The 24,416-nt window shown below is 40.6% G+C and overlaps 2 protein-coding genes and 1 pseudogene across 27 annotated transcripts in view; 2 read left to right on the top strand and 1 right to left on the bottom strand.

Moving 5' to 3' along the window:
- The window catches only part of ETFBKMT (electron transfer flavoprotein subunit beta lysine methyltransferase), a 75,934-nt gene that overhangs the window by 7,796 nt on the left and 43,722 nt on the right, over positions 1-24,416 (bottom strand). For 2 of the 3 annotated variants that reach the window (XM_065524001.2, XM_074006563.1), the window contains exon 5: positions 5,499-7,486. The exons of the other annotated variant lie outside the window; for it this stretch is intronic. The gene's annotated coding sequence lies outside the window, so the exon portion shown is untranslated. Of the gene's footprint in view, positions 1-5,498; positions 7,487-24,416 lie in introns of those variants that run through there. 3 annotated transcript variants of the gene reach the window in all.
- Positions 1-24,416, top strand: part of AMN1 (antagonist of mitotic exit network 1 homolog) — a 58,786-nt gene that overhangs the window by 6,586 nt on the left and 27,784 nt on the right. For 9 of the 24 annotated variants that reach the window (XR_012420122.1, XR_012420119.1, XR_012420121.1 and 6 more), the window contains exons 2-4: positions 8,107-8,173; positions 13,192-13,324; positions 20,594-20,738. Coding sequence is in view for 13 of the 24 variants with exons in the window: in XM_074006558.1 (XP_073862659.1) it covers positions 13,208-13,324; positions 20,594-20,738 (262 nt within the window). In the remaining 11 variants the exon portion in view is untranslated. Of the gene's footprint in view, positions 1-3,463; positions 3,593-8,106; positions 8,174-11,820; positions 12,003-13,191; positions 13,325-20,593; positions 20,739-24,416 lie in introns of all 24 variants that reach the window. The other 15 variants (XR_012420114.1, XR_012420115.1, XR_006690439.2 and 12 more) reach the window with 4 other exon arrangements.
- Positions 7,213-7,843, top strand: LOC102144401 (stathmin-like; annotated as a pseudogene).

Genomic DNA, 24,416 nt, shown 5'->3' with positions numbered 1-24,416 from the left:
TTCAGTACAACAAGAGAATCCAGGTGGCTGAACCAGAATTAAGTTTGAATTTCCTAAGTTCCCTTTTGCCAGACTGCCACCCAGAGAGTATACCAACCAGGCTGGCTTGGAGTCGTTGTTCGGAGAAAGAAAGCTGCATATCATGCCCAGGAATTGTCAGAGTGGAATCCCAGAATTTCAGACTAAGTCTAGCAAACCTTCCCCTTTTCATCCTGATCATTATATAGGAGGTGGCTAAGAGACTATGAACCCTTGTGGGGTACATTTTTTGTGACCAAACTACCTTACTAAGATGCATGGACCAGGAGAGTGTGAAGAAGGTAGAGTCAGAAATTTCTTTCAGTGGATTTTTTAAAAGTCCGTTTTACTTCTTGTTGGAGCCAATAGCCTGAGGATGATAAGGGGCGTGAAATATCCGTTGAATACCTTGACTATCGGCTCATTTTTGAGCAACCTCTGCACAGTAAAAGACGTATCATTGTCAGAGTGAAAGTGGTCTGGAAAACCAAAAGCATAACACATTTTGATCAGTGTGACTGGAGTTGGTTGAACAGACTGGAACAATGAAACCATAACTCGAAAAAATGTCAACAACTGTAACACATTAACATTAGCCCCGTGTGTGTGTGTGTGTGCGTGCGCGCGCGCGTGTGTGTGTGTGTGTCAAAGGCCAGATATAGTCAACTTGCCAGAAGTAAGAGGGACCACACCCCATGCAATATGGCTTACTTCACTGAGACAAAACAGGCTGACTTTTGAAAGGAAGCACAAGACCAGCATGCAATAGTAGTGTCAGACACATGTAATCTTTACTTTGTTCCCAGGCCATGATGGCAGATGTTGCTATGTGCAGTGTGTTGTTGCAGTGTGCAGACTGCTGATCCTGACAGCAGTGGCAGCAGTCTGGATGGTGTATACTTGATTAGCAGTGTCACTGCAGTCCATTCCATTGGAGAGTGAGCCACTGCCACAGACATCTGTCTGATTCTCAGCTGTGATTTGTTTTCACAGTTCACAGTCCTAAAGAGGAGTGTCTGTAATCAGCTAGTTTGTTTTCTTCCAAGTGGCAGACCAGGTAACATTGTCAACAGCCCAAGAGTCAGTAAAAATATAATATGCCTTGACCAAGGGGGTGTTGTTTGTTGACTAAGACAGATATTGGCAAACTTCGTAGGCTCCACCCACAGTGTCACTTTAGCCTCTCTTCCCCACTGAGGACTTTACCCAGACCCCATCAGTTGTATTTGGTTGCCTTTTTCCCCTAAGGGATCAGAGACCAAGGAGCTTACTGTGTGCCCAAGTTACGAATTATAGCAACAGCCAACAGGAGACTGCTGTTCACCAACTGAAAGTGTGGGGAATGCAGAATGGCGGGGAGGCTGGCTCACAGGGAATGCTGAGGGCGGTGAGGATGATATTTCCCTCTTGCTGTCCACTCTTGTATTGATGTCACCCCACTATTGATGCCTGAGCATCAGATACCCAGCTTCCTCCCCTGGGTACCTCCCACTGAGCATCCAAGCCCAGAAGTCCTTCTCTTTCTGCCCCAGTGGAAACCACTACATTTTACTCCACAGTCCTTGATAATTTTGGCCACCCATATGCCCAGCACCCCATCAACCTCATCAATCAAATCAGACTGTGACAGGAGCCAGATATATAAGCAGCTGGCTTTGCACTGTTAGGCAAGGCTCTGCATTCACTTTTGTTTTGAGAGACCGCTTACCTGTGGCTCAACCAAATAAACAAGGCTGGTCTCAAACTCCTGGACTCAAGAGATATTCCCACTTTGGCTTACAAAGTGCTGGGATTATAGATGTGAGCCACTACACTTGGCCCACAATTCTGCTACAATTTGACTTCTAAGTATATACTCAATTGAATTGAAACTGGGTACTCAAATACTTGTACATAAATGTTCATAGCAGCATTATTCACATTAGCCAAAAGGTGGGAAAACCCAGACAGATGTCCATCAGTTGATGAATCAATAAACAAAATGTGGTATATTTGCATAGTTGAATGTTATTCAGCTGTAAAAAGGAATGAAATACTGATACATACTACAGTGTGGATGAACCTCGAAAACATGATGTTAATTGGAGGAAGCCAGACACAGAGGCCACATACTGTATAAATCCAGATAAATCAATAGTGACAGGAAGCAAATTGGTAGTTCTGAGGTATTACAAAAAGGAAGAATGGGGATTGACTTTTTTTTTTTGAGACAGAGTTTCACTCTTGTTGTGCAGGCTGGTGTGCAGTGGCACGATCTCAGCTTACTGAAACCTCCTCCTCCATGGTTCAAGTGATTTTCCTGCCTCAGCCTCCCAAGTAGCTGGGATTACAGATGCCCGCCACTGCACCTGGCTAATTTTGTATTTTTAGTAGAGATGGGGTTACACCATGTTGGTCAGGCTGGTCTCGAACTCCTGACCTCAGATGATCCACCCTCCTCAGCCTCCCAAAGTACTGGGATTACAGGTGGGAGCCACCACACCCGGCTGGGACTGACTTCTTTTTTTTTTGAGACGGAGTCTCGCTGTGGGGACTGACTTCTTAATAGAGATAAGTTTTCTTTTGGGCTGGTGAAAATGTTTTAGAACTAGATACAGGTGGTAGTTGCACAACATTGTAAATGTACAAAATGCCACTGAAGTGCACACTATAAAATGATTAATTTCATATTATCTGACCTTCATCTCAACTTTTTAAAAGAAAGAAGTAAAGCAATGTATGTTGACAATGTCAAATGACAACAGACTGGAAAAATTAAATATAGTATATTCACACAATGAAATACATGTATACACACATACATGTATCATCTATATATTATAGCATATATTGAGAACCAAATGAACCGTGGCCACATGCAACCACTTGAATAAATTGCACAAACATAAGGTTCCATTGTATAACTATATTGTAATTCATTCTATTTACTGTGGATGGTAATTTGAGTTGTTTTTAGTTTTCTGTGTTACAAACAGTGCTGCTGTGAGTTTTGTTGTCTACATCTTCTGACTCAAAAGTGCAAGGTTTTCTAGGGTTGATACCTACAACCAGAATTGCTAGATCTTAGGATCTATACATCTTTAGCTTTACTAGATAAGGCCAAACAGTTTTCCAAGATGCTTGTACCAAATTACATGCCTACTCTCAATGTTTGAGAGTTCCTGTTGACTGCCGTCTTGACCAACATTTGATGTTCTCCATACCTTTCTAAAGTCTTTGAAGTCTCTAAAGAGATAAGGAGGCTTGATAAAATGCTACATAAGTTCTTACAATCACTAGATCTACAGTGAGCAATACAAATAACATTTTATGTTACACAACAAATATAATAATTTTATATGTATATAATTGTATATATTTTTACTTACCTAACAAATGTCCAACCTTTTCTCTACATTTTTGGAATTTCTGAAAAATTTGCTTTTCTGATCCTACTGATGCTTAGGAAAGATTTTATATCATTAAAAAGAAATTGGGAGGTCACTTCCAAGATGGCTAAATAGGAACAGCTCCAGTCTACAGCTCCCAGCAGGATCGACGCAGAAGATGGGCAATTTCTGCATTTCCAACTGAGGTATCTGGTTCATCTCATTGGGACTGGTTGAATAGTGGGTGCAGCCCACGGAGGGCAAGTTGAAGCAGGGTGGGGCATCGCCTCACCTGGGTGCAAGAGGTCAGGGGATTTCCCTTTCCTAGCCAAGGGAAGCTGTGAGTGACTGTACCTGGAGGAACGGTACACTGCTGCCCAAATACTGCACTTTTCTCATGTTCTTCCCAATCGGCAGACCAGGAGAGTGCCTCCTGTGCCTGACTCAGCAGGTCCCATGCCCACGGAGCCTTGCTCACTGCTAGCGCAGCAGTTTGAGATCAACCTGGGATATGGGAGATTGGTGCAAGGAGGGGTGTCTGCCATTGCTGAGGCTTGTATAGGCCGTTCTGTGCTCACAGTGTAAACAAAGTGGCAGGGAAGCTCAAACTGGGCAGAGCCCACCACAACTCAGCAAGGCCTACTGCCTCTCTAGATTCCACCTCTGGGGGCAGGGCATATCTGAACAAAAGGCAGCAGATAGCTTCTATAGACTGAAAGGTCCCTGCCTGACAGCTCTAAAGAGAGCAGTGGTTCTCCCAGCACAGCGTTTGAGCTCCGATAACGGACAGACTGCCTCCTCAAGTGGGTCCCTGACCCCCATGTAGCCTGACTGGGAGACACCTCCCAGTAGGGGCCGACAGACAGCTCATACAGGCAGGTGCCCCTCTGGGATGAAGCTTCCAGAGGAAGGACCCGGCAGCAATATTTGCTGTTCTGCAGCCTCCGCTGGTGATACCCAGGCAAACAGGGTCTGCAGTGGACCTCCAGCAAACTCCAACAGACTTGCAACTGAGGGGCCTGTCTGTTAGAAGGAAAACTAACAAACAGAAAGGAATAGCATCAACATCAGCAAAAAGGACATCCACACCAAAACCCCCATCCGTAGGTCACCAACATCAAAGACCAAAGATAGATAAAACCACAAAGATGGGGAGAAACCAGAGCAGAAAGCCTGAAAATTCCAAAAATCAGGACGCCTCTTCTCCAAAGGAACACAACTCCCTGCCAGCAAGGGAACAAAACCGGATGGAGAATGAGTTTGACGAGTTGACAGAAGTAGACTTCAGAAGGTCAGTAATAACAAACTTCTCCAAGCTAAAGAAGCATGTTCTAACCCAGTGCAAGGAAGCTAAGAACCTTGATAAAAGGTTACAGGAAGTGCTAACTAGAATAACCAGTTTAGAGAAGAACATAAATGACCTGATGGAGCTGAAAAACACAGCATGAGAACTTCACGAAGCATATACAATATCAATAGCCAAATTGATCAAGCAGAAGAAAGGATAGCAGAGATTGAAGATCAACTTACTGAAATAAGGTGCGGAGACAAGATTAGAGAAAAAATAATGGAAATGAACAAAGCCTCCAAGAAATATGGGACTATGAAAAGATCAAACCTACAATTGATTGGTGTACCTGAAAGTGATGAAGAGAATGGAGCCACGTTGGAAAACACACTTCAGGATATGATCCAGGAGAACTTCCCCAACCTAGCAAGACAGGCCAGCATTCGAATTCAGGTTGAACAATGAGAATACATGCACACAGGGAGGGGAACATCACACACCAGAGCCTGTCGTGGGGTTGGGGGCAAGGGGAGGGAGAGCATGAGGACAAATACCCAATACATGCAGGGCTTAAAACCTAGATGACAGGTTGATAGGGGCAGCAAGCCACCATGGCACATGTATACCTGTGTAACAAACCTGAACATTCTGTACATGTATCTCAGAACTTAAAGTAAAATAAAATTTAAAAAAAGTTAACTATAAATCTTAGTTACCAGGAAATCCCAGTTTCTGATACTGCCTCTTGTGAGTTAAATTAGACAGTCTGTAGACAGATTAGAAGGTACCACAGTAGTCTTGAATTAAAACAAGTTTAAAGTAGCTTGACACTAGAGAAGAATTTATTTAATCTTTCTTCATAAAGAATGTGTTCATCCAGGAATACTATTTGACCCAGCAATCCCATTACTGGGTATATCCCAAAGGAATATAAATGCTTCTATTACAATGAATGTTTGTTTATTCCATACATACGTTTATTGCAGCACCGTTCACAATAGCAAAGACATGGAACCAACTCAAATGCTCATCAACGATAGACTGGATAAAGAAAATGTGGTACATATACACCATGGAATACTATGCAGCCATCAAAATAAGTGAAATCATGTCCTTTGCAGGGACATAGATGAAGCTGGAAGACATCATCCTCAGCAAACTAACACAGGAACAGAAAACCAAACACCGCATGTCATAAGTGGGAGCTGAATGATGAGAACACATGGACACAGGGAGGGGAACAACACACACCAGGGCCTGTAGTGGTGGGGAGCAAGGGGAGGGATCACATCAGGACAAATAGATAACGCATGTGGGGCTTTAATACCTAGGTGAATATCCCGGAACTTAAAATAAAAATGTAGAAAAAAAAAAATCAATTCCTGGTGGTTTGTAAGTCAAAAAGTAAAAGTCAGACAATAAACTTAGTGAATTCTTCTAGAAGAAAACATCAGAGAATATCTTCATGAACTTAGGACAGGGAAAGTTTATAAACAGGACAAAAAAATCACCTGCTGTAATGGAAAATACTGATAAATTTGACTATAAAATGTACTTCTCTTCAGCAGAAGACATGATTAAGAAGGTAGAAAGGCAGTCCACAGAATGGGGGAATATATTTGCAACATATATAACAAACAGAAGGTTCATATCCAGCATATAACAGGAATTCCTATATATCAGTAAGAAACATAGTTAACCCAAAATGAAAGAGGGCAAAATACTTGAGTAGATACTCCACAAAAGAGGATATCCAACCAGACAATAAAAAGATGAATGTGTTCCCATATTAATCAGAGATTGCAATTTAAAGCTACATTGCATTGCTATTATATACTCACTAAAATGACTAAAATTTAAAAGATTAACAATGCCAAGTGTTGGCAAGGATATGGACCACAAGCATGCTCATTCACCAATGGTAGGATTGTGACTGGGTACAACCACTTTGAAAAACTGGCATTAAGCTAAACATATGACTACCCTATGAGCCAGCAGTTCCACTACTAGCTATATATACTCAGTTGAAACACAGATACGTGTGTACCAAAAGACATGTCTAAGAATATTCATAACAGTAAAGAGTTACAAACAACCCAACTGTATATTCACTGTAGAATAAATTGGTCAAACAACAGAATATTATACATTAGTGAAAATGGACATGAACAACGTGAAAATGGAAATGAATAATCCATAGCTACATGCAACAATGCAGATAAATTTTGCAAACATAATGTTAAGCAAAAGAAACCAAGGAAACATGATGGAGCAATACTGAAATCAAACAGAATAGTCTCTAAAGTGAAAAACATGAATACAGATAAAGAGAGACATTACTTAATGATAAAAGGAATATTCCACAAGAAAATATCATGAATTTGCAACTAACACCAGTCTTACACAAAGGAAACCTGTCGTGTAGTTTAGTCAAATTTAGTCACGTTAGGAAACTTAACAAACTTAATATACTACTCTTACATTTTATGAATATAGAAAACAGCTCAGAGTGTAGTCAGGTGGCTCCGACCGAGCAGGGTTTTCCTTATCCCAGTGGATTTTGTAGAATACACTGCCAGTCTCTTGTCTTTTATTCATCATGGCTTCTGATATCCAAGTGAAAGCACTAGAGAAGCATGCCTCAGGCCAGGCTTTTGAGCTAATTCTCAGACCCCATCAAAAGAATCCATCCCAAAGTTCCTCATTTCCCCTCCAAAGAAGAAAGATCTTTCCCTGGAGGAAATTCAGAATAAATCAGAAGCTTCAGAAGAAAGACACAAGCCTTGTGAAGCTGAGGTCTTGAAGCAGCTTGCTGAAAAATGAGAGCAGGAGAAAGAAGTGCTTCAGAAATCAGTAGAAGAACAGCTTCATTAAAACAGCAGAAGAGAAACTGACCCACAAAATGGAAGCTAACAAAAAGAACAGGAAGGCGCAAATGACTAACACACTGGAGTGTTTGCAGAGAAAGATAAGCACATTGAAGAAATGCGGAAGAGCAAAGAATCCAGAGATCCTGGTGATGAGGCTGAAGCTGAGTAATTTGTTCTGAGAACTGACTTTCTTCCCGCTTGTCTTCCTAAATATCCATACTACACTGGCCAGGGTCATTTTATTTTTTGCTCCTGACAAATATTCTAGAAGCTGATATAGGGCTAGATAGGTAGATCCAGACTGTGCGATGTTGTTTTAGGAGCTAAAGGGAAGAAACTGGAAGAGTTTTACTCTTTTTCTAAAATGTTGGTCTTTCTAACATAGCTATTTTTCTTGTTGCATCTTTACTACTTCAGTACCCTTGGTGTACTGGGTTAATGGCTAGTGCTGTACTGGCTTTGTGAAACATATTTGTGAAAAGAGTATGTAGTGGCTTCTTTGAATGTTTGATACTGAATATTTGTTCATTTTTTAATCCCCATTCTGTCCTAATTTTACCAGATGCTACTGGACTTGAATGGTTAATAAAATTGCACAATGTTGGTGGCAGTGACTTCTTTCTACTCAGGTAATAAGTTAACAAGATCCTCCTAGTTTATATGTGTTCCAGGTAGAGCTTTTAGGTCAATGGAAATAACCAGCACACACATTACTGCAAAGTCTCTGCTTTTGAGTTTCTTGCTCCAGAGTTGTTTATATTGTCTTCTTCTACAATCATTGCTTTGTTTCAATGCCTGGACTCTGATCAGCTGTTGCTATATTCTTTCAGATGTTTATTTGCAAACAATCTTTTTTGTTCTGTGTTCCTATTTAAAAAGCAGATTAAGGCTGAGCGCAGGGCTCATGCACGTAGCTGTTTGGGAGGCCAAGGCAGGAGGCTCACTTCAGCCCTGGAGTTCAAGACCAGCCTGGGCAATATATTGAGACCCCATCTCTACAAGAAATACAGAAAATTAGCTGATTGTGGTAGTGCATGCCTGTAGTCCCAACTACTTGAGAGGCTGAGGTAAGAGGATCACTTGAGCCTTGGGGGTTGAGGCTGCAGTGAGCTGTGATCGTGCCACTGCACTCCAGCCTGGGCAACAGAGTGAGACCTTGTCTCAAGATATATAAATAAAAATTTTAAAGGCAGATTAAAGGCACAAATGGTATTTCTAGAGAACAGTTTAGAGGGAATCTTAAGATCCTAGTTGGAGGTATCTGGTGGTTTGCTTGCTTTATGTTACAGGTGGAGGTGTATTCTAATACTTTCCTGCCATAGAAGCTATAATTTGAGAATTGGATTTTTTTTTTGGCCTTTTTTCTTTACCCCTGACTCATAGTACAGCTTTGAGAGAATCATAATATTGAAAAAGCTTTCTGTGCTGCTGTAGCAACTCCTGTGAAATGATTTAAGGAACTTTATTTATATTTTAAAAACCAATAATTTATTTATAGATATATATAAGTATTAAAAGTATAATTAAATAATGGACAGGAACTATTTTTAAAACTTTATGGTAGTAATTGTCTCTACAAAGAGAGATACATAGAGTAAACCAGGCAAGTATGCAAAAGGGGCTTTAATTTTATCTGAATTTTTTTTTTTTCTTTTTTTGAGACAAGGTCTAGCTCTCTCACCCAGGCTGGAGTGCAGTGGCAGAATCACAGCTTACTGCAGCCTTACCTCCTGGGCTCAATCCTCCCACCTCAGCACCCCCTGACCCCAGGTAGCTGGGACTACAAGTGAACGCCGCTACACCCAGCTAATTTTTGTGTTATTTGTAGAGACAGGGTTTTGCCATGTTGCCCAGGTTGGTCTTGAATTCCTGGGCTCAAGTGAGCCTCCTGCCTCATTCTCCCAAAGTGCTGGGATTATAGACATAAGCCACCATGCTCAACCTTAATCAGAAATGTTTTATGTCTTGAGATATCTGACACAAATATGATAAAAGAGTAACAAAATTCTAGGTTTGGGGTACATAGATGTATATCATCCTGTTTTGTATTTCTGTATTTTTGAAATTTTTTATTATAAAACAACAAGGAAAAACTTGCAGAAGTGAAAGGAAAACTTGATTTTAAATTACAAATATAAACTGGAAATTCCACATATTTAGTAGAAAAATGAGAATATAGTAGAATTAGATAATACTATAAATATATATACATTAAACATATTTATGTGCAAACATATATACATACATGGAGAGAGATACTTATACACACACATATATAACAGAGAGAACATTACATCTCTCATGTAGATAATATACATCCTCTGAATATGTAGAGCATGTATTTGGCCACAACAAAGAGCTCCTACAAATTTGTCAAAAACTAAGAAAATGGTCCTCAAAAAACTAAAAATGGAACTACTGTATGACTCAGCAATTTCACCACTAGGTAAATATCCAAAATAAAATAAATAAATATATAAAGGAGATATCTGCATTATCATGTTTATTGCAGCACTATTTGTAATAACCAAGATATGGGCCGGGCATGGTGGCTCACGCCTGTAATCCCAGCACTTTGGGAGGCCGAGGCAGGCGGATCACGAGGTCAGGAGTTCGAGACCATCCTGGCCAACATGGTGAAACCCCGTCTCTACTAAGGACACAAAAATTAGCCAGGCATGGTGGCATGTGCCTGTAATCCCAGCTATTCGGGAGGCCGAGGCAGGAGAATTGCTTGAACCTGGGTAGCAGAGGTTGCAGTGAGCCAAGATCGCACCACTGTACTCCAGCCTGGCAACAGAGCAAGACTCCGTCTTGAAAAATAAAATAAAATAAAATAATAATTAAATCGTAGTAAAATGTGGTAAGCATGCCTCTAGAAGCTGAGGCAGGAGGATCTCTTGAGCCCAGGAGGTTAAGGCTGCAGTGAGCTGTGATTGCACCATTGCACCCCAACCTAGGCAACAGAGCAAGACCCTGTCTCAGGAGAGAGGGAGGGAGGGAGGAGAGAGGGAGGAAGGAAGGGAGGGAGGGAGGGAAGGAGGGAGGGAGAAAATGAATGAATTCTGTCATATGCAGCAACATGGGTGGAATTGGAGGTCATTTTGTTAAGTAAGCCAGACACAGAAAGACAAATGTCACATGTTCTCATTCATGTATGGGAGCTAAAAAAAAAGTGGATATCATGAAGATAGAGAGTAGATGGGTGGCTAACAGAGGTTGGGAAGGGTAGGAGATGGGGGCATAGAGAGAGGTTGATTAATGGGTATAAATACACAGATAAAATAAATAGTAGTGTTCAATAGATCAGTAGGGTGACTATAGTTAACAATAATCTATTATACACTTCAAAATGGTTAGAAGAGAATAATTTGAATGTTCCTAGCATAAACAAAAGATAAATATTTAAGATGATGGATAACACAATTACCCTGATTTGATCTTTACACGTTATATGAATGTATCAAATTATCACATGTACCCTGAAAATATGTACATCTATTATGTATCAATTTTTAAAAATAACAAACCAGGCAAAGGATATGTATAGATTGTTTATAGAAAAGCATATCCAGATAGCCAGCAAGCTCATGCAAGGATGTTAAGTTTACTGGTAATTAGAGAAATACAAGTTAAAGTAATAGTGAGACATCATTTTCACCTGTTAGGCCTTCCAACATTTAAGAGTAGGTGATCTTGAAAACATAGTGCTGAGTGAAAAACTAAACAAATCTATGACAAGTCCCATGTTTATAAATTAGAAATGCATGCATACAACAAACACATTAAAAGAAAATATACAATGAAAGGATACACATTAAACATGAGAATGGTTTCCTAAGTGGGTGGGGAATGGGAGTGGGAAATGGAGATAACAAAGAAATGGAAAGAATAAATTAAAATAAATTAAATATAAAATAAATAAATAGGGCCAGGCGCAGTGGCTTACGCCTGTAATCCCAAGTCAGGAGTTTGAGACCATCCTGGCCAATATGGTGAAACCCTGTCTCTATTAAAAATACAAAAATTAGCCAGGTGTGGTGTGGCACACCCCTATAGTCCCAGCTGCTTGGGAGGCTAAGGCAGAAGAATTGCTTGAACCCGGGAGGCAGAGGTTGCAGTGAGCCGAGATCATGCCACTGTACTCCAGCCTGGGCAACAGAGCAAGACTCTGTCTCAAAAAGTAAATAAACTAGCCATAATATCTACTGCTGGAAGGATGTAAAGGGAAAGGAGCTTTCTGACACTACTAATAGAAATATGAAATGTTTTCCAGACTTTCTGAAAAATAATCTGACAACATATCCTAGAAATAGTGGTAATGCTTGTCAGCATGCAAGTCACTAAATAGATCATCTGTACCGTGAAGTATGATGTGGCCATTAAAGGAGAATCAGTACTGTGTTTGATACCTTGAAGGGATTTCATAAGATACTGAATGAAAGACGGTGTAGAAAAGTAAGTGCACTGTGGTGCCATTTTAGGAGACAATGACCCCTCCCCCATACAAGTCTTTAAATATGTGTGTGTGTGTGTGTATGTGTGTGTGTGTGTACAAGAACAGAGAAAAATAAGAAAGAGTATATGCTACATTGGTGTGGAGAGCTAAACTAATGGAGGGGGAAGGACAAGAGAGGAAACTGTGTAGGCAACCAAAAGAGGAAAAAGAAAACATTAAAATTGCGCTAAAAAATTAATCACGGTTATATGATCACATTCACTCATGAATGTAAAATTTTATATATGTGAATTAATAAGATTTATATTTGTTTAAAGTATGAGTTTTTCAGATGGTTGGAATTTCAGTCCACAGTTAAAGTATGTTGATCATAAGATTCTTGGTTGTTGCCTGATAATTCTGCTTTCTGCCTGTACAACCCTGGCACTAAGTTTGATATCTCTGTGATTTGTAATATTTGCTGAATCTTTGTGATTATGGTTCTTTCTCTAGTGATTTCATTGTCCACTACTCAAGAAAAATAGTGAAAACAAGTTTGCTGGATTGACAGATAAAACTTCAATTAGTGGGTCCCAGTATAATGCTTATTTAGGAGTATGTGTCTTAGAAATGAGACACTTAGGAAAAACACTCTTGTTGGTCATTTAAAATGCATTTTGGTAAATGAGGTATGCATAGAAAAAAATTGTAGAGGAAGAGCATTTTGTCCGTAATTTAACACAGACTAGGTTTTTGAAGCTTACAGAGCTAAAGTTGTAAATATAGTATTAATATAAAATGTATACACTTTTTTTTTGAGACAGGATCTTGTTCTGTTGCCCAGGCTGGAGTGCAGTGGCACAATCACAACTCCCTTCTGTCTCGACCTTCTGGGCCCAAGCAATCCTCCCACCTCAGCCTCCCAAGTAGCTGGGACTACAGGCCTACACCACCATGCTCAGCTAATTTTTTTTTTTTTTTGTAGAGACGGTTTCACCATGTTGCTCAGGCTGGTCTCAAACTACTGAGCTCAAGCCATCCTCCTGCCTGGCCCTCCCAAGGTGTTGGGATTACAGGAGTGAGCCACCACACCCAGCCAAAATGTACACACTTTTATGAAAGGGCTAAGTGCTAACAAATAGCATTAAGACAAGTGTTAGGAATCAGTACAGGCCCAGTGTGATTTACTGTATTGTATTTGTATTTCAGATGCCTTTGGTGCTTCATGAAGAATATTTCCAGATACCTCACAGACATTAAGCCTTTGCCTCCCAACATAAAAGACAGACTGATTAAAATAATGAGCATGCAGGGACGGATAACAGATTCAAATATAAGTGAGGTAAGAATATGAATAACTGTAAAGCAAGCATATTATATTTTCTGTTTAGATATGGTTTTAGATTTTTGGAACAATGGTATATGGTAAGACTGGTCATCGTTTTTAATTTTTTTTTTTTTTTTTTTTTTGATACAGGGTCATGCTCCATTGCCCAGGCTGGAGTACAGTGGTGCAATCTCAGCTCACTGCAACCTCCGCTGCCTGGACTTAGGTGATCCCTCTTCAGCCTCCTGAGTAGATGGGACTATAGGTGTGCACCACCATGCCTGGCTAATTTTTGCATTTTTTTGTAGAGACAGGGTTTCACCATGTTGCCCAGGCTGGTCTCAAACTCCTGAGCTCAAGTGATCCATCTGCCTTAGCCTCCCAAAGTGCTGGGATTACAGGTGTAAGCCACCACGCCTGGCTTGCACTTTAGAATATTATAAAGTATAAGGGTTTTTTTTTTCCTTCCAGATAACCAAAATGTCCATATGTAATTATCAGGGGAACCCATCCCCAATATTTCAACATAGGTTCTTTCTATTTTCCCTAAGTGTCGACCAGTCTGAGAAATAAAGAGAAAGAGTACAAAGAGAGGAATTTTACAGCTGAGCCACTGGGGGCGACATCACATATCGGTAGGACCGTGATACCCACCTGAGCCGCAAAACCAAGTTTTTATTAAGGATTTCAAAAGGGGAGGAGGTGTACGAACAGGGAGTAGGTCACATATGTTAAGGGGCAAAAAGCAGAGGAAAGGTCACATGCCTCTGAGGAAACAAGGCAAGGACAAAATCAGAACTCCTGATAAGGGTCTATGTTCAGCAGTACACGTATTATCTTGATAAACATCTTAACAGAAAACAGGGTTTGAGAGCAGAGAACTGGTCTGACCTCAAATTTACCAGGGCTGGGGTTTCCCAATCCTAGTAAGCCTGAGGGTACTGCAGGAGACCAGAGCATAGCTCAGCCCTTATCTCAACCACATAGGACGGACACTCCCAGAGCGGCCGTTTATAGACCTCCCCCCAGGAATGCAATTCTTCTCCTAGGGTCTTAATATTAATATTCCTTGCTAGGAAAAAGAATTTTAGCGATATCTCTCCTACTTGCACGTCCGTTTATGGGCTCTCTGCAAGAAGAAAACTATGGCTCTTTTTGCCTGACCCCACAGGCAGTCAGACCTTATAGTTGTCCTCCCTGTTCCCTAAAATCGCTGTTATTCTGTTCTTTTTCAGGATGCACTGACTTCATGTTGTTCAAACACATGTTTTACAATCAATTTGTATAGTTAATGCAATCATCTCAGTGGTCCTGAGGTGACGTACATCCTCAGCTCATGAAGATAACAGGATTAAGAGATTAAAATAAAGACAGGTATAAGAAATTATGAAAGTATTATTTGGGAAGTGATAAATGTCCATGAAATCTTCACAATTTATGTTCCTCTGCCATGGCTCCAGCTGGTCCCTCTGTTTGGGGTCCCTGACTTCCTGCAACATGTAATAGTTCCTAAAAAATCTTCTACCATTGTCTCAGTTACTTCTCTTGTGTCAACCAGAGTCATGGAGACTGAAAATCCAAGCAAAAAGGTTTATTGGTGGTTTTAGAATTGAATTCAAGGAACACAGATTCCAGAGGCATCTGAAATCATGTCCTAACTGTTTAATTCATATGTCTTAAGAGATATATGAGGTCTTTTAAAGAGAAAGGTGGGAGAGGGTTATCAAACAATTCATTAGTTAGAATAAGGGTTTCTAGGCAGAAATCCTTGATTCAGGGGTTTGGAAAAAGTTCAGTCATCAGCATAGCATAGTCTTTTCACAGGTGGCAGCAATTTCATCTGCAGCATCAGCAAGGACATTCTACAGTCAAGCAGTTGCAGAATGACATTCAGGAACAAAATGGTGTTGCTCTGGCCAGCTCCCATTAGCCTTCCATACACACTTGTCTTCATGGTACCTGTACCCTTGACCTCCATGTTTTCAAAAGGTTTAAAACTTTTTGGTCAAGACTCACAATAAGAAATATATGTTACATTGTGACTCTAGTACACAAACCACACTTAGGTGTAACAATATAATGTGTAGTACATTTTGGTCTTTTTTTATTTAATTGTATTCTATTTAGTCTTATTTTATTGAAAAAATATTGATCACAGTCTGCTAAACTGATTTTGTCATCCATTCATGGATAATGACCAGTAGTTAAAAATCACTGTTCTCATCTATACTCTTCTTTTTTCAACTGCTATATTTTCATATTTAATATTTCCGATTCACCTTTTTATGGTTTCTTATTGTTTTATTAATCTTTTGTTATTTCTTTTAGCGTAATATTATGCTTATTAACATCTTTGGCCTCTCTGTTTTAATTCCTCTGCTCCTGATGGAATCAGTAATCTTTGTTTTTCTTTTGAAATAGTGGTGCTCTCTAGGTGTCTTGTTTTGGCCTGTGAGCATATCTCTGTATACTCTCTGGTAGTGGTAAGAGTAAAGGAGGCAAGACCCAAGTCTGTTTCAGCCCTATTGAGCTGACATAGGAGGTGGAGGCCTGGAGAGGGTCTGGAGTGATGAGCTGCAAGGCAGAGAGCCCCAAGCACCAGAAAAAGATAGTTAATCACTCTTCCTTCTGCTAAACAGCCCCTCAGATTAGGGCTTAACCTTCAGCCCCTGATTTTTAAAGGTTATTAAATAGCAGAATAGATAATTTCCTTCAATACTACTCCTGTGTTATCTTTTGTATTTTTGCTATTTGTGTTTCAAAAATTGAAAATGATAGTAGTTTCTACACTACTTACATTTAAATATTGTCTTTGGATTTGCAGCCATCACCACTCTGCAGCCATCACCATCTAGTCTGCAGAGACTAGAACTGCCAATTGCTGTTGAGGGTGAGCGGTAACTATCCGGGCTGGTGGGATGGTGGCAAAATAATTTACCAAGACAGTTGTTGGTAAAGAAAGGCAGATTTATTAGATAATATGTGAAAATACATTGCAAGGGAGCAACGGGCAGAACCAGCAAGAGAGGACCCAACTGCCAGGAGACAAAGGCTTGTTGGAGATTTTATAGAATGGAACTTGGGCTGATTGACAGTTCCAAGGTAGCAGGGAGCTAACTTGCATCCTTCTGTCAGCCGAGGTGTTTGATGATAAATCGAAGTGTTTGGTGGTAAGCAGGAAGTTTGTGAGTTATGTACGTTGTCTGTGCAGGAAGGCTATATGTTCTGGACCATAAAGAAAGGCAGACCCATAGCTTATCTGCTTCCTTTTTTTTTCTTTTTTTTTTTTTTTAAAGACATAGTCTCGCTCTGTCGCCCAGATTGGAGTGCAGTGGCGCAATCTCTGCTCACTGCAAGCTCCGCCTCCCAGGTTCACGCCATTCTCCTCCCTCAGCCTCCCGAGTAGCTGGGACTGCAGGTGCCCGCCACCCTGCCCGGCTAATTTTTTTTTTTTTTTTGTATTTTCAGTAGAGACGGGGTTTCATTGTGTTAGCCAGGATGATCTCGATCTCCTGACCTTGTGATCCACCCACCTCGGCCTCCCAAAGTGTTGGGATTACAGGCATGAGCCATCGCGCCCAGCCTCTCTTTTTGTTTATACGTTCTGGACCATGAAGAAAGGCAGACCTATAGTTTATTTGTTTTCCCCTGGTCCTGCCAGCCTGACTCCCTTTCCCTAATTAGGACTCCACAATAGCTCTGACTTCACTTCACCTTCTGCCTAAAGCCTGTAATCAAAAGGAAGCAAGCTGTGATGATAGCACTCCAGCATGTATTTTTCTGTGGTTTTTGTTTGTTTTTTGAGACAGGGTCTCACTCTGTCACCCAGGGTAGAGTGCAGTAGCATAATCATGTCTCACCACAGCCTCAACCTCCTGGGCTCAGGTGACCCTCCCACCTCAGCCTCCTGAGTAGCTAGGACTACAGGCACCCGCTCCCACACCCAGCTAATTTTTGTGTTTTTTGTAGAGACAGGGTTTTACCATGTTGCCTAGGCTGGTCTTGAACCTCTGGGCTCAAGCAATCCGCCCACCTTGGCCTCCCAAAGATCTAGGATTATAAGTGTGAGCCACTGTGCCCAGCCTGCATGCTAGAGCATGTGACCAACCCTCTGACTTCACATTGGAATTGCACTTCAACGTGTCTTTAACGTTTCTTCTGCATTAACCTGATATACCTTTATTATAATGATTTATTTTCTTCATGTTAGCTTGCATTTGAACATAGATATCTTAGTAGTGTAGTTTGCTTGGCTCTGTGGAAGTAGAATAATATCTCCGGGTTCTTATTGTTGATGGTTCTGTTAAAGTATGTAATGTTATATGTGACTCGTAGATGAACCATTATGACACTGTGGAAAAATGGTGGTTTTCTTCACTTTTCCACCATCCACATTTCTTTGTGTCCCTTTAGCTTATACATCAGTGACAGGTTTTTGTTTGATGGCAATCCTTACTATTTTTTAAACCTCATTTTAGCTGAATTAAAAAGGAGGGGTGAAGAGGGTGAATGAAATAGAAAAATAAGACATGATTTTTCTGGGTACTCTCCCTCTAGACTCCATTCTTAACAAGAGTCCTGCTTATGACATTATTCAAAAAGCCAGATACAGCATCTGTTACAAAGTTACGCACATCTTTGGATGGCTGTTTTTGAAGTATTTTGTAAATCTTTTTGTACTCTCTGGATGCAGAAGGCCTTTTTAAACATGATACCAAAGTTGGAAACCAAGAAAAAAAAGATGGATGGGTTTGATTACTTAAAAATACAGACTTCCTTATGGCACGAAGGAAAAAAAAAGAAACGAAGTCAAAAACTTGGAAAAATATTTACAATATGTATGAAAATCTAGGGGCTTTTTTATCTTGACAATATAAAGAATCCCTCCAAACCAATAAGAAAAAAACAAAACAACCAAATAAAAAACCAGAAGAATCAGGAACTACTCAGAGGAAAAAATACAAATCTCCAATAACATATCAAAGGATATTTAACCTTACTAGTCATCAAAGTGACAGTTTGCCTTTCAGTTTGGCAGAGACTTGAAAAAAATCCCCAAACCCAATGTTAGCAATAGTGTGGAGAAACTGTCACTTTTATCTCCTGCTAGTGAGAGTGTAAATTGATTTAAAAAAACCTTTTAGAAGGACAGTTTGGCATTAACTATTAAAAATTCTAAAGATTTGCTTATTATTAACTCAGCAATTTACTTCCTGTAGAAATCTCAGGGAGATAATAGAAAAGTACACAGGTATATTCATTATAATATAATTTATGATAATAAGCATAGTTATGTATAGCATATATTATAAGCAAGACACCTTTATTTCTCACAACATATCCTGTTATAATAATAAGGCTAGTAAAGCACAGAGAGAAAACTGAGCTTGATCGCAATCATAGGGTTCCAACTTGGACAGTCTGCCTGCAAAGCACATGTTCTTAATAATGGCACAACATTGCCTACCTAAAACCACCTAAATGTTCAGCTCAAGTGTTTGCCAGTGTAGGATGCATTTAATAAGTTATGGTACTTGCAGAAAATGGAATAATATACAACTACAATCTATTGATTTTATAAAAAGTGCTCATCTTACATGTGATCTGATCCTGTTGTTCTTCAAAGGGTTTTTTAAACTCAAAAAACATCAAAATGAATATATACAGCCATAAAACCATGTCCTTTACAGCAGCATGGATACAGCTGGAGGCCATTATCCTAAGTGAATTAATGCAGACACAGAAAACCAAATACCGCATGTTCTCACTTATAAGTGGGAGCTAATCATTGGGTGCACACAGACATAAAGATGGGAAAAATACACACTGGGGACTTCAAAAGGGAGGAAGGAGGAAGGGAAGCAAGGGTTGAAAAACTACCTATCAAGTACTGTGTTCACTATTTGGGTGATGGGTTCAGTTGAAGCCTAAACTTCAGCATCACACAGTATATCCCTGTAACAAACCTGCATGTGTACCCCCAATCTAACATTTTTTAAAAACTAATATAATTTTATCTCTGGGTATTGGTATTATGGGTAATTTTAGTTATAGAGGTCAAAAGTTTAGGCTTTGGAATTAAAAGGACCTGGGTTCCAATCCCAGCTCTGCTCCTTTGGCTATGTTCTTTATGTTGGCTGCTTAAGCTCTCAGGGTCTTAATTCCCATTGGTAAAATGGCAATGACCAATCCCTTGCAGGGGCGGGGGGCGGGGGGCGAGGGTTGAGAGAGAGAGAGAGAATATTAAATAACATAATGTAGGCCAGGCACTGTGGCTCACGCCTGTAATCCCAGCACTTTGGGAGGCCGAGGTGGGTGGATCACCTGAAGTCAGGAGTTCGAGACCAGCCTGACCAAGATGGAGAAACCCCATCTCCACTAAAAAATACAAAATTAGCCGGGTGTGGTGGTGCATGCCTGTAATCCCAGCTACTGGGAGGCTGAGGCAGGAGAATCGCTTGAACCCAGGAGGCGGAGGTTGCAGTGAGCCGAGATCATGCCATTGCACTCCAGCCTGGGCAACAAGAGTAAAACTCCATCTCAAAAAATAAATAAAATAAAATAAAAAATAACATAATGTATATGACAGTACCTTTCCTGGTAAGCATCTAATAAATAGAAATCATTATTCTTATAATTTATTATAATTTTTCTAAATTGAATGCTTTACAATAATAATACATTATTTTATTTTCAGAAAGGTAAAGCCATTTCTATTTTGGAAAAAAAGAACAGAAAAATACTCCCAGGAAAGAGCTCAGAATGCTTAGGAATTAATCTATTATTTGTCAACCTCAAGAAAACACCCAGTAATACTGGAGTATTGTATTAGCTCCCAAAAATAATGATACAGAAGGTAAATGTTCTAGATAAGCAATACTAGTGCTCTGTAAGCACTTGGTTTACAAGTGATTAAAGACTCAGACTTCCTAAGCACAGAGGCACATAGGGAGAGTCTCTAATGCTAGCAACTACCAGAAGATTATTACTCACTGCCATATTGGTTAAGCTTCTCAGGTCTACGGATCCTTTCCCTGAATTAGCCATCTCAACAGTACTTTGTGTCCCAAGAAGGACTTTGCCGGCACTGAAAGCTGCACCTCCCGCTGGAAGTAGATGTGGTTTCCCCTGCTTGATGTGTCTGTCTCCACATGGATATGCTTCTGTATTCTTTGCTGTATTTTACATCAGCCACTTGTCTGTTATGACCACCAAAACACTGAATATGGAACATTTATATTTATAGAAAGAAATAATTTTTTCAAAATCACTTATTTGTTACAGATTTTACATCCTGAAGTCCAAACTCTAGACCTACGGAGCTGCGATATATCAGATGCTGCTCTCCTGCACTTGTCTAACTGTAGAAAACTGAAGAAATTAAATTTAAATTCTTCAAAAGGAAACCGAGTTTCTGTAACTTCAGAAGGTATATTTATTAACGCTGTGTAGATTACTATTCACTATCTGGTAAAACTGTGGAGTAAGGGAGAAAATACGTCAAAAGAGAGTATGAAGAAGTCAAAGAAATACAAATTATGTTTATCAGTAAAAACATTCAGACTAAGAAAATAATCCAAGTTAGAATTCTTGCTTATAAGCAGTGCTCAAAGTTAAGAAAGACAGTGGGTAAGTCACTACCTTGTATTTTAAACATATTTAAAATAAACATGGGCCAGGCTAGGTGGCTTATGCCAGTAATCCCAGCACTTTTTTAGCTGGGAGGCCGGCAGACTGCTTGAGCCGAGGAGTTTGATATCAGCCTGGCCGGCATGGTGAACTGTCCCCCACCCCCACCTCGTCTCTACAAAAAATACAAAAGTTAGCCAGGCATGGTGGTGCACCCTGTAGTCCCAGCTACTTAGGAGGCTGAGGCAGGAGAATCCCTTGAGCCTGGGAGGTAGAGGTTGCAATGAGCCGAGATTGCATCACTACTCCAGCCTAGGTGACACGGAGACTCTGTCTCAAAGAAATAAAAAATAGGCTGGGCGTGTTGGCTCACACCTGTAATCACAGCAATTTGGGAGGCTGAGGTGGGCAGATCATGAGGTGAGGTGGAGACCATTCTGGCTAACACAGTGAAACCCCATCTCTACTAAAAAATACAAAAAATTAGCCAGGCATGGTGACATGTGCCTGTAGTCCCAGCTACTTGGTAGGCTGAGGCAGGAGAATTGCTTGAACCTGGGAGGTGGAGGTTGCAGTGAGCCGAGATTGTGCCACTGCACTCCAGCCTGGGCAACAGAGCAAGACTCCGTCTCAAAAAAAATAAAATTAAAATTAAAACTAAAAAAAAAAAATGGATACGTATGTCTATATTTTAAATATTTTGCCTGGTATAGTGGAACAAGAAATGACCAGTTCATATTTTGTTAAGGCTTTTTTGATACCATATTACAAAAGAATTAATCATCAGAGTAAAGTTACCAGGTATTCTCCTATCAGTTTGTGTAATGCATAGTTTTTAATAGCTAGGCAAACTGCATTGTTCAGTGTCACTATTACATGAATTAGTAAATCTTTACCTTTTTTCCCCCATAGATCTCTTTTTTTCAATATTTGGTTTGCATTAATATTTATATTTATTTATTTATTTAAGACAGTGTCTTGCTCTGTCACCCAAGCTGGAATGCAGTGGCACAATCTTGGCTCACTGTAGCCTCAACCTCCCAGGCTCAAGCGATCCTCCCACCTCAGCCTCCCAAGTAGCTGGGACCGCAGGTGTGCACCACCATCCCCTGCTAATTTTTTATTTTTAGTAGAGTCGAGGTCTCACTATGTTGCCCAGGCTTCTCTTTTTTTTTTCAATATAAGAAAGGAGGACTTTTTTGGCCTACTTAGGTTTCTAGAAAATTCTGTGGGTAGTTGAGTATATTTTGCAGTCATCTTGGTTAGCAAGTTAGGATATTCATAATATTGCAAACAAGCATAAGTTTTAAAATGTTTACATAAATAATAACTCACTAAAAAGAACTTCTTCAATAAAACCACATTTCTCTACACTCACACCACACTTCTGACAGCAAATGTGTGGGGTTTTTTCACACCAAACAATTCTCCAACTCTCTGGACACCATCTGGGTGCCCTACAATTTAATTCAATTCTGACACTACCTGGAGTTAGCATCAGATCCCACAAGTTAAGGGCTCAGTCCCACAAGACTATCCCCACTTCAGATGCCAATTGCAAGACCAGGCCTCTGGTACACATGACTGACCAACTATAAATGGAGGGTTTCCATGACCTCCTCCATTCGATAATTTGTCAGAATGGCTCACAAAACTCAGGGAATCACTTTTGTTACATTTACGAGTTTATTCTAAAAGATTATAAAGGACACTGATGAACAGCAAGATGAAGAGTACATAAGGTGAGGTCTGGAAGCGCAGGAGCCTCTGTCCCCGTGGACTTGGAATACATTGCCCTCCCAGCATGTGGATGCATTCACCAACACAGAAGCTCATCAAGTCTCCTTGTTCAAGAGGTTTTTTGTTTTTACTTCTTCCTTTTCTTTTCTTTTTCTTTTTTTTTTTGAGACAGAGTCTCACTCTATCGCCCAGGCTTGAGTGTAGCCATCTCAGCTCACTGCATCCTCCACCTCTGGGTTCAAGAGATTCTCCTGCCTCAGCCTCTGGAGTAGCTGGGATTACAGGCGTGTAACACCACGCCCAGCTAATTTTTGTATTTTTAGTAGAGACGGGGTTTCACCATGTTGGCCAGGCTGCTCTCAAACTCCTGAGCTCAAGTAATCTGCCCGCCTCGGCCTCCCAAAGTGTTGGGATTACAGGCATGAGCCACTGCCCTTGGCCAAGAATTTTTTTTTTCTTTTCTTTTTTTTTTTTTTTTGAGAGGGAGTCTTGCTCTGTTGCCCAGGCTGGAGTGCAGTGGTGCAATCTCGGCTCACTGCAACCTCCACCTCCCGGGTTCAAGCGATTCTCCTGTCTCAGCCTCCTGAGTAGCTGGGATTACAGGCACGTACCACCATGCCCAGCTAATTTTTGTATTTTTAGTAGGGACAGGGTTTCACCATGTTGATCAGGCTGGTCTTGAACTCCTGACGTTGTGATCTGCCTGCCTCAGCCTCCCAAAGTGCTGGGATTACAGGCGTGAACCACCACATCCATCCCAAGAGTTTTTATAGAGCTTAATCCCCATCCCCTATTCCCTGCTGTCCCTGAACCCCACCTCGCCAAAGGTCTGTGGACTGAGCTGAATATTCTAACCTTCTAATCACTTGATTCTTCTGGAGACAGGCCCCAACCTTAGGCTGTCTAAGGGTCCTGTGCTGTCACCTCATTAGCCTAAACTTAGGTGTGATCAAAAGGGGCTTATTATGACTAACAAAAGGTACTCCTATCACTCAGGAAATTCCAAGGCTTTTTGGAGCTCTATGTCAGGGACTGAGAACAAAGGTCAAATATAGTTCTTATTGTATCACAACTTCCATGCTGGACACTGGTAAATAAAATAACTGGTCTTAAGGAAAAAAAAAAGTTCGTTCTTAAGATATGGAAAATAGTAGGAATGACCTGCTCATGAATTTACCATATTCCCTTCTGTGTGTTTTGCCCACAAAGGTATCCCTTTTTTTTTTTTTTTTTTTTTTTTTTTTGAGACGGAGTCTCGCTCTGTCGCCCAGGCTGGAGTGCAGTGGCCCGATCTCGGGTCAACCGCCTCCCGGGTTGACGCCATTCTCCTGCCTCAGCCTCCCGAGTAGCTGGGATTACAGGCGCCCGCCACCTCATCCGGCTAATTTTTTTGTATTTTCAGTAGAGACGGGGTTTCACCGTGTTAGCCAGGATGGTCTCGATCTCCTGACCTTGTGATCCACCTGCCTCAGCCTCCCAAAGTGCTGGGATTACAGGCATGAGCCACCATGCTCAGCCCCATAAAGGTATCTTTTGACAGTGCTACCATGTTTGTTTATGACCAAAGGGCCCAGGATCCCCAAAGTACTCTTTTATTTATGTGCACACATCTCCAGTGTACACTTGTATCAGTTTGACTGGATTTAAAGACTTCTCTTTTTTGACCATCAGAAAAATGTAAGATTGGTCCAGGCTAACAGAAGGAGCATGGTGGTAGAAAATAAATTCACTTTTGAGA

This window comes from Macaca fascicularis, chromosome 11, assembly GCF_037993035.2.
Source record: "Macaca fascicularis isolate 582-1 chromosome 11, T2T-MFA8v1.1".
In the NCBI taxonomy this organism is placed as follows: Eukaryota; Metazoa; Chordata; class Mammalia; order Primates; family Cercopithecidae; genus Macaca; species Macaca fascicularis.
This window is presented reverse-complemented; position numbering and strand designations above follow the sequence as displayed.